The following is a 12175-nucleotide window of genomic DNA, read 5'->3' on the forward strand; positions in this document are numbered from 1 at the left end:
AAGAGTAACTGTGGACAAATTGGCAAACTGGAGGAGGTCTTCTAGGTCAAAGTTTGTCGTTCCAAGCAGCTACGAGTGATAGCTAGAAGGATGGTGATGTCTCTTGATGTTGCGCCAACAAAGTAATCATTCCATCTTATTATTTAATCTTTTAATGTTACGAAACATATAATTTTATCGCTTAAGTAGTAGTCTTAAGTTTGATTATAGATGGAGAATTCAATGTCAAATTATTGTCGCTGACTCATTTTGTAGCTTAACCTAAATCTTCCACTATCGTTGTATTTAAGAAAACATATAAGTTTATTATTTAATACCATGCAAAATATTCGAAGAAAATGACATCACTACGGCAGAGTGATGAACTGATGAATGTCATCCAACTTCGCGTAAAATCTCGGTTGTTTTCGGGGGTGACTTATCTCCTGCACTGTACTGACGAACATGGCCGCCCACATAAACTGAGCTAATTCCGGGAACCTTTCGATCGCATGCCCTTGTTCTTAAGATCTTGCCTCAGTTGCCTTGTCTTGCTTTCCATCCAAAGTATACACGTTCCGATGCAGAACGTGATAATCTGTGTTGTGGGGGTCCATTCGAACGAGTTGCAGCACGAATTCACGGAGCTATAGCCTTCAATGGACTCTGTAAGATCCGAGAAGAGCCTTAATTAAACTCGTTTGGAGGCATTGGTATTTGCATAATGGGGAATTTTAGCCAGTTTAAAGCATATCTAATGCGTGCATAATGGCGTAGGCAAAAGTTTTTTTTTTTTTTTTTTTTTTTAAGTACAACGATATATTTTACACTAAGGGGATGAGGAGTTTGCTAAACTACACAATAAACAATCTAATTTGGTATCAAATTCACCTTTTACGATATTCAAATATAAAATCTCTTACTTACAAGTAAAAAGAAATACTACCAGACTGTTATACTGATCAACGACAAAAGTACTATTTATCCCTGAATGACAAAATTTAATTTCATATGGAATATATCTAGCCTAGCTAAAATAGCGCAGGGATCTTCAAGGGGCCAATTTAGCCCCGGCCCTTGCCCAAAGCTCTTGAAGGGTCAACTCAGAAAAAGACTGCCCATAAAAATTGGTCACTTGACACTTTTTAAGCACAGCGCATGGATCTTCAAGGGGCCAATTTAGCCCTGGCTCTTGCCCAAAGCTCTTGAAGGGTCAACTCAGGAAAAGACTGTTGATAAAAATTGGTCACTTAACACTTTTTAAGCACATCTCACACCATTACAACAACAACATTTTGAGAGGGCTACGATTTCACGAATAATACATTTTGAGAGGCCAAATACAACCTCTAGCCCCTGTCCTTTCCACTAGACTTGCTTTTAGAGTTTGGTTATTTAAGAGTGTAATGATAAATTTTAATTATAAGTTTAGTTGCATCTTGTCTTTAAAAGTAAATTGCAATTGTATAATACAATATAAAATGATTTCCATCGGTTGTGGAATCCTGCCCAATCCAACTCTCCTTAAAATGATTTAGGTGGTTTAGTTTCCGCATTTTCTTCAGTGAAAATGAGTTTCAATAATGCTAGCTCAAATTTATTGCGTTAGCTAACAAGTTGCAGTACAACTCGACAAACCCATGCAAAGCCTAGTGTAGAGACAAAAAACATGAGTTCAAATTAAATTTTATATATTTTCTAGTCTCATTTTCAAACGTCTCAAAACAAAAAAATAAAAATCTTCCGCTCATCTAATCTCATTTCCGATGATCTCAAAACACAGGAATGAAAATCTTACGCTCATCTCTATGATGAGTAGACATGGAGTTTAATTCTCAAATAACATAATATGTGAAGCAAACGTCATATTAGGATTGAAAGTCATGTTTATTAATTCATAATTTGAATTGGAAGAATTAATTAAATTGATGAGAACCGAGATTACGAAGTCCGAATCCGGGTCCGGTAATAAAACGTGGGCAAACGACTCTCGGGCAAAACCCGCACAACGTGGCATGATCTGAGAAGTGGTGTGCGCACTACGCCCCAACCCTACCCCAGAGACATCAACCCCTCGATAGCGCGAAGCGCGAACTGGTAACGGTCAAACCCGGCTTTTCGTTTCTCTCGTTCTTTCTCCTTCGGACATCGAGCTCGCGGAAGCAAAATTTTCGAACAAACACACCAGTAAATCACCGCCACCGCACTTTTAATCTGACGAAATTGCCCCTCGCGGGGTGGTCTCAGGGAGGAAAGGAGAGAGGAGCTGCGTCGCGCGCACTCCCCCGCCGTTTCTCTGTTCGATCATCAGTTCTTCAAAAATTTCGAAGAAAAGTAAAGCGTAATTTAAATCGCTATTAAGCTCGCCATGTCGATTCGGGAGCTGAGGACGTCTATGGTTTCGGTCAATTTGTTCACCTTCTGCGTTTTCCTCGGCTGCTTTCCAGGTAAATTTTCGTTATTTTCTCGGGAAACAAACAGGATGTGACGATTCGACGCCTGTTTCATGTGAAATCGATTTGCTTTTGCGTATGTAGGGCTTATATTATCGGCGATCGTGACGCTGGATTCGATCGTGATATACAACACGCACGAATTGATAAAGGCCGTGAAACCGAGGGTGTATTTCGAATGCAGAGGGGAGAACAAGACGGAGTTTCCAGACGTGAAGGAGAAGAACGTCACGTATAAATTCAACGGCGAAGAGTCTTGGCAGGTGAGAAAGATTTTCGCAATTTCGATTTCGTTTAAGTAATTTCTATTTGCTCTGTTTTACAATTTAGACTATAACATTGTGAGATTGGGATCATTCAATATGTAAAATAACTCGCGATGCTGATTGATGGTCTAACAACATAACATAGGCATGGCGATATATTTCTAGAGATTATTTGTATGTTTGTGACAGGAAGCTGTTGTTGAGCTAAATTTGGCTAGGTGTCTAATGGGATTACGATTGTTTTTGTGCTTTCAGCCACTGACAGAGTTTTCGGGTAAGAAGTGCAAGCGATGTGGACTGTACGAGGCGGATACCTTTAAACCAGATGACAAATTTGATGAGTGGGAGTTGTGTCCTTCTGACTTCAACGCCTCTGATGGAAAATACGTCCGGTTCAATAACAAGGAATTCAACGTTACCTTTTGGTGCCCAAAATGTGTACCTGGTTCACCTGGTGAGTGAGAGTCTGTGCAGTTACTTGTTTTTAGCCCATTTACTTCTTGCTAGTTTCATAGTTTTGGATGACAGGCTTTTGTGCTTAAACTGGTTAGAACTAAATTCACGTTCATTCCGCTTGTACCTAGTTTGGCAGTTTTGGAAAGCAAGGGCTTTTGTGCTTAAACTGCATCAAATTAAATTCACTTTTAGACGACATATAGATACCATTTATGGCCACAACAATTCCGTTAATATAAGTCAATCAAATGTATGGCTAGTAACCTCCGGTTGATTCTTATTTGCAGTTAAATGCATTTGTTAATGTGGGAATTTTCGTTTGGGTTTTTGGCGTCCATGCATTTGCATTTGTATTCAAGCCACTTTGTACTTAGTGTTCATCTTGTAATTCGAATTCATTTTTGTATGTGTTTGCAGCTTCCAATTCCCCTACTGCGCCGCATAAAGAAGAAAAGGAGAGGGAATGCATATTGTTCTAATACTTTTAATCGTTGTAGCCGTTTTGGCATTGTGTATTGTCGTTGGCTTTGTTGCATACAAGTACTGGCAAAAGAAGAAGAGAGAGCACGATCAGGCTCGTTTCCTAAAACTGTTTGAAGACGGGGATGATATTGAAGATGAAATGGGGCTTGACCATATAATCTGATTATAAACAGTTAATTTCTGTACCTTCTTTACAGTAAGTTCATCTTACAAAATTTTGCTGTTGTAAAAAGGAAAAGGAGAACAATGTTGAAGCTAAAAATATACTGTGCAGCATTTTACTTCGTCGAAATTACGAGTTATATGCTTGTGTTGGTACTGTCCGATGCACAAATGAGACATGCAAAAGATCAATGATCTCAAAGTTCATAATACTGTTGCCAAATCATTGTTCACTACATGTCTTTCGATTTATCGATACAAGCAAGGCCAGTAGCCGAAAAGACTCTCAAAAACGCTAATCTCTGGCACGTCGTACGGACATGTAACCCTAGTTTCTTGCCCAATGTAGTCTTGAGACTCCGTTTTCCCTCCACATGCAAACCAAAGATCGCTCCAAGGATTAGAAAGATCAGAAGCAGGGTGGCCTTCCTGAGTGAATTCTTCATGCTTCGGTTGACTTTCATGATGTTGTTCACTTTGCCTGGAGTCTTCTCTCTCGTTCAGCTCGGTGCCATCTTCATTGCTGTAAATTCCATTGTCAACGACGTAGCCATCTCGCCAACAGTCACCAAACGAGTACTGATAATCTCTAAGCCAGTTTCCACATCCGTAATATGGCGGCTCTTTGCCATCATAAGCCTCCTCCTCAAGTTCATCCTCGTTCCAGGCACAGCTTGGGAAATATTCACCCTCTGCCGTCCCACGCAATGGAGATGTTGCAGAAATTGGGTAGACAAAAGGGCATGGATACCATGTTGCATCTGACGACAGGTTTTCGCCATTGCCAGTAACAACGTAAGTGGTATCATATGGACTGAATTCGTTGTCCATTAGCTCGAGCCTTGTTTGGATTCAAGGCTCCAACGAAACTTGAACTTCAAGGATTCTAGAGTTGTGACAATGAAGGAAAGGCTAGAAAATATTATACTATGTGAAAAGGTTGTCTATTGATAAAAGAAAAGGGAATACAAGCATATCAGACTTTGATCAAGATTCCAATTTGATCTTCGAATTCTATCGAAAACTGCACTAACTTTGGCCGCCTGCTAGTCCTTTCCGGAATCAAATCCCTTCTTTTCGTATGTAAAGAATCAGAAAAGATTGCATCAAAATTTGGCCGGCAAAGCATCTTTATCGAATTTCTTCTGCACTGAGAAAAAAAAAAGAAAAAGGTTCACAGCTTCCACTTGCTGAGAAAGAATTTTCTCGGGGTCCAAACAGTCCCAATTACTATCAAAGTGGTTGGCAGCTTGGCATAGGACTTTCTAAAATTTCCCTACCAGAAAAATTCTCGCTGAATCCCATCTAACGAAGAACAGAAAGAAGTCGATATGGCGGAAAGGCGAAATGGTTCATTTCATTGTGGTTTACAATTACACATAACATATGAATTCCACCAGAGATGGAATCTGTAACATGACATTGAGTTGCATTCTAAATCACAATGATTAGCAACCGAAATCGAAATTATGGACCTAAGACAAATCGCCAAGACTTCACAGATTCTCAAGGGAGGCTGGTTGTGTCTTGATCCCCGTCAACGAAAATCGGGCGGTGCGCACGACGGATAAACCTGACAATCTCAGCAAACCGCCGGCGACGGTGGTTTGGCAATGCCGGAGACGCCACATTCTTGGTTCTTGGCCTCGCAGCATCATCTGTCAATGGAGGCATTGGCACCAGCGGCCCTTCAACGCCGTGAACAACGCAAGAATCGTCGACATGGAGATTCGGGGCGGTGACAAGAACGTCGTTGAACGAGACTCTTCTGCCGTCGGTGCCAAAAACAAGCCGTGTGTTGTGAGCAGGGAGGGTGGTGTTGAGCGGGAGCTTGAGGAGGGCTTGGTAAGGCAGGGCGCCGGAGGTGTAGACGTGAGCGCGGAGGGTGGTGGGGCCGAGCACCTTGCCTAAGAGGGAGTCGTCGGGTGGCACGAAGCAAGTCACTCTGGCGGCGGGGGTGGCGGTGATGTTTTGGGAATGTAGAGCGTGGGCGAAGATTGTGAAGCCGGAAGACGAGAGGGAAGTGAGCATGGCGTCAGAGCAGACGGCTTCGATGGCGGGAGTGATTGCTGCCAAGAAGGCTAGGAGGAGTAGAATCGACATGGCTGGAAATTTGGAGAGGGAGGGAGAAAGGAAAGGTTTCCTGAACTTGTTGGAAGAGTGGAGGTGGTGGTGGTGGTTATGAATGTGGTTGAAATAACGGTTTTAACAGACTGGTGGACTTGGACAAAGCGCGAGAGTTTTTACTGGCGTCAAATCATACGTCCACGCAAATTTCTCACGCCCCTCACTCTTTGAGCGCTTAATCACAAAATCCCCACTTGTGAATGTATTTTTCTAAGTCTCTAACGCATTTGAAAACGTCGTTTAGGGCAATTGGTCAATATAATGTTCTTATATGCTTGTATTTGAGTTCGAACTAGTATACCCTCCTTGTTCACCTGTGTCTGATTGGGGTGCGGTTGGTTCTTCAAGAGGATCGCCCCAAAGCCCGTTTCTCGTAAATTATAGTAATCTAGAATATTTTAGTGTTAGCATGGTTTACTCCACTAAAATAGATAACAAATGCAACAAAAATAACAATAATAATAATGAACAAAAGGCAATGTTAATCAAGTTGAGTTCTTTCTGCAGTATCAATTCATTTCAAGATGATTTTGGTACATAAAATTGGGGAAAGCCTCAACATTGTACATAAGTGCTGAACATAAAAGCACACACAAATAAGCACTTTTGAATCCGAATTCATCGTCGCTTTCGACGAGCCTACATTGTTCCTCTCAAAACCTGCAGGTGCTGAAAAACTCGCAACCGATTGAGGAACTCCTGAAGGTCCATCAAAATTGAAGCTCTGCCAAAATCTGTTCACCTCCATGCCTGAAAGCCTATTGATTTGCAGCTAAGCCTGTCACAATTAGCGGTGCAAATTGCACTACATTTAACTAGTAGTGCTGCTGGAGCTCTCTACTGCACTGTTGAAGTTAACCAACTCTTTGGAATGGGGACCGTAAACTGATTTAATTGTGTCCCTGCAGCTCCTACAACCAAAGCATTGAAGCATGAGCCAAATTAGAAATGAAAATACGCACAAATAGAACCGGTCCAAGCGTCTCTAAAATAAAACCGGACCGACACTAATGTCGTAGTGTCCCTCGAGTTCTATTAGTGAACAACCGTTTGTAACGAGTTTTATTTGTGTGTATTTTACGAAACTAATTAGAGACATAAATAATAATAAAAATAAGACCACCTGCAGGCCTCCTTGTTGAATTTCTTCTCACTAAACCCATACAAGGACTGAAACACCTCTGCCTCCACACGGCAAAAATATGGACGTTCTGTCAGGACACCTCAAAAATCGAAGTAAGATAACAATCCATCCAATACAAAACGGTGCGTTTCAAATATAACCAAAGAAAAAAGCCTCACCGTCGTAAATCGAACACTTTCGCGTGCTTTTATCAAAATTCACACACCACCCATCTTCTCCGACCATGCTTCTGTAAAGCTGAAATTCATACAAATCAAACTCCAAATTTTGACGAAATTCATGAATTTCTCGGAGATTTTGAGAAATCAAACCTCGATGTCGGAAGGGTTGGTGAAAATCTCTTCCGGGGTGGCAAAGGAGGGGCCTTTGTCGAGTTTGCAGCAAGCTCCGCAGCCCTCCACGCACTGCCACTTCTGCTCCTTCCTTTTGGCTCCGAACCCGACACTCGTCGGCGGTGTCGGATTCGGGACCCGGGTTTTCTTTTCCTTGGCCTTCTGGCGTGGCCGGCGCGCCATGCTCACTATGTCAAGACAGTGCAGAGCCACCGCGTTGGACATGTTTGGATAAGAGTTAACGGTGGCGGTGGTTTCGGTTTGTTTGGTAACTTGGACTCACAGCGGTATACATAATCTATTTATTTCCAATCACAAGTTTGCCCTTGTTAAAATACGGAGCTTCAACAATTACTCTCTACAGCTAAGGGTGTTATAGTAAATTCGAAATTTTGCCTATGTAAATTTATCAAGGACGCATTTCAAATCGAAAATAGGATCTTGCTTATTGGAAAATTATATGCAAATAATGTGGAGAATGGGCAATTAAATTATATTATATTGCTGACGACGTTTTATCACAATGACAGAATACAATTATGTTTATGTTTTTTGACTCCATGATTCATCTATTCTTATTAAAACTAATTATCTAACTACAACAAGTGGTTCAGCAGCAAGAGCGCATACAATGCTTTATCATTACATGACCAAATAGTTAACCAACTTAAGGGTTCATTTCAACTAAAGTTACAAAAATAAAGTCGCAAACCAAACAACCCAACAACCGCCCTATCTCACCACCCACTTCGTCGCCGGCACCCTCCTTCGTCCTCGCCGTGGAGCACCATATATGGTGTCAAGGTGACGTTCACACAGATCCGAGTTACGTCAGGCAGTGCATCTGCATTACGACACACTAGTACTGGATTATTGATTGACGGAACATTTGACATTTGACGTGTGCTTATTGTAACTACGGCTCTTTCTTTGTAATTATGTTGTCTTGGTAATGAATTCATAATTGTCTTTGTACCTGAGACGAGCTGTGGGTCTTACACTTAGAGAAGACGCAACAAGCACATATCGAACTCATTCATACAATTCAAAATTGGTTGCATTAGGTACATGCTGAAGAAGCATCTCAACTCCCAAGATTTGTAATGTAGAGTGCGCAATCCGATTGTAGGTACGGACTATTGCGATCATTGTTTGTTTTAGCCCAAATTCGCCATGTATCACAACAGTGCAAATCGCATAGCGAACCGGAAGAAAGAATAATTTCTTTTCACCATAAAACGAAAGAATACGAAGATCCATTGCGTAGCGGTAGACATTCATTCGAAACTTGCACGATGTAGCTTGCTGTATAGAATTAAGTTGTTTTCAGCCCAAAATATATGTTCCTTCGTTATGCGACAGAAACCCGAATTCTGAATAACAAGATACATTTTTACTAGACTGTCCGACAACACAACATATGACCAAAACTAGTCCGACAAGAAAGAGAGAATACCAAGTTAAATACAATCAACAAGAAAACTAACATTTATATTAAAGTTTACCCGAGCAAATGACATTTCTTTTCCCCAGAACCCTAAGGTGACTCGCTGCCTCTGGGAGTGCGACGGTTGTCATCATCATAATCAGCGACGGGGCTCCGATCAGGACTGGGACTGCGACCGCGACCATCGGCTTACAGAAGGGCTTGGATACTTCCTGACAACAGGGCTGTCTCTACCAGGGCTAACAGGACTTCTGCTCTTTAACCTGGGGCTAACCGGACTTCTACTTCTTACCCTAGGGCTGTAATCAGAGCCCTCTTTCTCCATTTCCATCCTACCATTTCTGGGGGAAGGGCTACGTCTCCCACGAGGACTGTCTACATCAGGTGTCAGGCTGCGCTTCCTCCCTCCTTTTGAGGGCAGTGGACTCTTCCTGTAAGAAGGGCTCCGTGATCTGTCATAGCGATCCTCACTTCGCCCTCTCCTTGCTGGGGACCTTGAACGGCTGCCATAAAGAAATGATCTGGTTGATAAATATAAATATATGGAATATGTAGACGTATCCCAAGGAAAATCATGCATCTGAATCTAAGTTTGTTTAACATCAAGCCTTCCATACCCCAATCACGTAATTCGCTTAACTCACTACAAAAGTCCAGATAACTAAAGTAAGATGTGTAGGATGTTGGCATATAACCATATCAAAATTAAAAATAGCACATGCTCTAATATCATAAAATTCCTCATAGAAATTATCAGGATCGAGAGCATACTCACCTATAGCTGCGGCTTCGGCTGTAACTTGGGCTACGGCTTCTTCCACGGCGAGAACGTGATCCAACTGGTGAGCGACTCCGCCCGCGACTGAAATACAAGTTGAGCAATGTGAAATAAAGGCTGCTGCAGATATTCATCCAAAAATAGGGAAGAGGAATAACAACAAACAATGAAAAAAGACTTTATAACAAGTACCAACCTTAATTCCTTTGGACTATTTTTGCACTGCCTTTCAATATGGCCTCTTTCTCCACAGCGATAGCACTTATTCTTCCAGTCCCCAGCCTTGCAATCACGAGCCCAGTGGCCGTCAATGCCACAATTAAAGCAACGTCCAGATCCAGGAGTAGGACCTCTGCCTAAATATTCCCGCGAACCACGTGGTGCCTTCTCCAAAGTAACAAAGAAAAAACTATCAGTCTGATACAATAAATGAACAAACACAAACCTGAAAAACTAACACAACAATATAAGGGGGCGTAGATATGACAGGATTTAGGTGGAAGATCAAACAAGATTAAGAGTACAGTAGCTAGGCAAGCAACCACGAAAGTACATGGGGCATTTTAATTCAAATTGAAACAATCCAACTATAACATGTATAGGTATTTTACTCGGAAAGAAACATCCAGCTAATAAACTTACCCCTTTTGCAAATTCTACAATGAGACGACTTCCATCAAATTCCCGACCATCTAAGCTATATCTTGCATCATCAGCATCTCGAGGATCACTAAAGTCCTATTATCAGAAGGTGAGAGCAGAAGCCACAAAAGGAACCATCCATATTTGGGTCATATGATCCATAAGCGGATCTCAAGAAAACATTGTAAGCAAAAAAATCAGAAAGAAGAGGAAATAAAAACTTACAACAAAAGCAAACTCCCGCTTCATGTCCACATCACGTACTCTGCGTAAACGGTTTCCAGAAACAGTAAGGCTATCATTACTTTAAGAACTTCAAGTGTATGATACTTCGCCCGTCACAGACAAACTAAACACCAGATTGAGACTGTTGCCATTTCGATAAAACAAGCAATAAGACTACAGAAAGAATCGCCAAAGTCTCCTATACACTCGGCAAGATTTTCCACCAAGGCCACACTCGGCAAAATTTCCACCAATTCCACCAAGGTCACCCTCCCACCATAGACCTCCAAGTAAGGCCACCAAACCCAAGAAACCTTCAACAAGATCATTCAAGTTAAGAAAACACTTGGGGCTAAAAGCTCCCACACACAAGCTGAAAAGTTACATTAAACCAAGCACTAAAGCAAGCTTGGCAAGAAACCAAAAGGTCCCCAACCTTTTGGTGGAATATTTTGACAGCTCTTACAAACTGATCATGATTTAATAGATTAGTTTAACATTACATTTAAGTAATAAGACGCATTAGGATAACCATTGTGATATCAAATAAATTGGATAAACAGCAATTTTGTCACTCAAATCGCATTCTAAAAATAGACCTTAGTTATTACCTTCCATATCTGTTGAACAGCCGTTCTAGATCACGTGAACGTGTGCGCGAAGACAACCGACCAACATAAAGACGGGTGTTGCCATATCGATCATCATAACGAGGCATTGTCAAGCTGCAGGAAAATTCGTTATCATTATAAGCACCAGGCCCTATGTGAAACCTTGCTAAAATTTCAAAATCAGTAATTTAACATTAATATAATAAAACAATAAACAGCAGAACATCTTAACACTCTCGATTGTATCGATTAATGAATTTTCGAAACGCTAACAAGAAAAAGACCCAAATCATTAGTATCCACAAAATTTGAATGGAACCCAATAAATATTCACACTACACCAATTCTTCATCTTGAGCAATCCAACCATAAACCAGCCCTAAAGACGCGCTTTGCTTTCACAAATAAGAATCCCTAATTAGTAATTACAACCGGTAATTAACCTCGAAACAAACCCACAGAATCCACTAATATGTAGCTCAACGCAGAAATTCTAAAGAAAATTATCGCATAAACATATCGAATCAAATTTGAACACCATCATATGGAATAAAAATCCAAAATTTGTGAAAAAAATTCCCCTGAGAAAGAATAATAAACGAGAAAACCTTAAAAAATTCCTAATTTTATGTTGTTACAGGTGCGTACCTTGAATGCTTACAAAAATCCCCAAATTTCGATGTAACCCTAATCACGCTCGCGGAACACAGTGAGGGAGAGTGGGGGACTCCGCATAATTTATAGAACGAACCGACCGCTTGGACGGCCACGATACGTTTTCAATAATCGAACGGTTGTAAGGAAGTAGGACGTGTTTTGGGTACGTGATATTACCGCCAAACAGATTATATTGGGCCTAAAATGGGCCTGGCCTTTCTGAATCAGTACAAATAGAGGTTTATTACAACGCTCGATCCCTAGTTTTGGTAACCACTCATAAAAAGCACTTCCGCTAGAAGTAACTTTTCTTGTGAACACATTGAGATTTCTATCAAAAATCCAAAAGCCCTTGAAGGTGCTTTCTAAAATAGCACATGACGGGTGCTTCTTAAAAATCTTCCACGAGCCAC

At 41.2% G+C, this 12175-nt stretch overlaps 3 protein-coding genes across 7 annotated transcripts; 1 reads left to right on the forward strand and 2 right to left on the reverse strand.

Moving 5' to 3' along the window:
* The first annotated feature begins 2048 nt into the window (after positions 1-2048).
* LOC103933850 lies at positions 2049-3775 on the forward strand. The gene is made up of 4 exons (XM_009343547.3): positions 2049-2426; positions 2517-2695; positions 2954-3152; positions 3572-3775. The coding sequence occupies exons 1-4, from the start codon at positions 2348-2350 to the stop codon at positions 3631-3633; spliced, it is 519 nt and encodes a 172-aa protein (XP_009341822.2). The 5' UTR covers positions 2049-2347; the 3' UTR covers positions 3634-3775.
* Positions 3776-6405: 2630 nt separating this feature from the next.
* Positions 6406-7832, reverse strand: LOC103933843. Of its 4 annotated transcripts, none has more exons than XM_048567572.1 (4): positions 7382-7832; positions 7229-7307; positions 7050-7107; positions 6406-6828 (listed from the first exon to the last, which is right to left on the reverse strand). In XM_048567572.1, the coding sequence occupies exons 1-4, from the start codon at positions 7625-7627 to the stop codon at positions 6738-6740; spliced, it is 474 nt and encodes a 157-aa protein (XP_048423529.1). In that variant the 5' UTR covers positions 7628-7832; the 3' UTR covers positions 6406-6737. The 4 variants fall into 4 exon arrangements, with proteins under 4 accessions (XP_048423529.1, XP_048423527.1, XP_048423528.1 ...); XM_048567570.1 differs by having other exon boundaries at positions 7050-7137; positions 7382-7823; XM_048567571.1 differs by having other exon boundaries at positions 6406-6837; positions 7382-7817.
* Positions 7833-8773: 941 nt separating this feature from the next.
* Positions 8774-11904, reverse strand: LOC103933828 (serine/arginine-rich splicing factor RS2Z32). 2 transcript variants are annotated; one of them, XM_009343519.2, is made up of 7 exons: positions 11754-11904; positions 11106-11219; positions 10495-10534; positions 10270-10365; positions 9824-10011; positions 9625-9711; positions 8774-9352 (listed from the first exon to the last, which is right to left on the reverse strand). In XM_009343519.2, the coding sequence occupies exons 2-7, from the start codon at positions 11210-11212 to the stop codon at positions 9007-9009; spliced, it is 864 nt and encodes a 287-aa protein (XP_009341794.2). In that variant the 5' UTR covers positions 11213-11219; positions 11754-11904; the 3' UTR covers positions 8774-9006. The 2 variants fall into 2 exon arrangements, with proteins under 2 accessions (XP_009341794.2, XP_009341801.2); XM_009343526.2 differs by having other exon boundaries at positions 10495-10808; positions 11754-11770.
* Positions 11905-12175: the final 271 nt, after the last annotated feature.

This window comes from the organism of the source record quoted next, unplaced genomic scaffold (genome assembly GCF_019419815.1).
Source record: "Pyrus x bretschneideri cultivar Hongxiangsu unplaced genomic scaffold, Pyrus_bretschneideri_v1 Contig45, whole genome shotgun sequence".
Classification (NCBI taxonomy): Eukaryota; Viridiplantae; Streptophyta; class Magnoliopsida; order Rosales; family Rosaceae; genus Pyrus; species Pyrus x bretschneideri.

Coding starts and splice junctions, on each gene's coding strand:
- LOC103933850 (XM_009343547.3), top strand. CDS start 2,348: ATGTCGATTCGGGAGCTGAGGACGTCTATGGTTTCGGTCAATTTGTTC. Junction 2,427..2,516: donor TTTCCTCGGCTGCTTTCCAG/GTAAATTTTCGT, acceptor TTGCGTATGTAG/GGCTTATATTATCGGCGATC. Junction 3,153..3,571: donor ATGTGTACCTGGTTCACCTG/GTGAGTGAGAGT, acceptor ATGTGTTTGCAG/CTTCCAATTCCCCTACTGCG.
- LOC103933843 (XM_009343536.3), bottom strand. CDS start 7,627: ATGTCCAACGCGGTGGCTCTGCACTGTCTTGACATAGTGAGCATGGCG. Junction 7,308..7,381: donor CCAACCCTTCCGACATCGAG/GTTTGATTTCTC, acceptor TATGAATTTCAG/CTTTACAGAAGCATGGTCGG. Junction 7,138..7,228: donor AAAGTGTTCGATTTACGACG/GTGAGGCTTTTT, acceptor GTGTCCTGACAG/AACGTCCATATTTTTGCCGT.
- LOC103933828 (XM_009343519.2), bottom strand. CDS start 11,212: ATGCCTCGTTATGATGATCGATATGGCAACACCCGTCTTTATGTTGGT. Junction 10,366..10,494: donor AGCGGGAGTTTGCTTTTGTT/GTAAGTTTTTAT, acceptor TTCTGATAATAG/GACTTTAGTGATCCTCGAGA. Junction 10,012..10,269: donor TTGTAGAATTTGCAAAAGGG/GTAAGTTTATTA, acceptor ACTTTGGAGAAG/GCACCACGTGGTTCGCGGGA.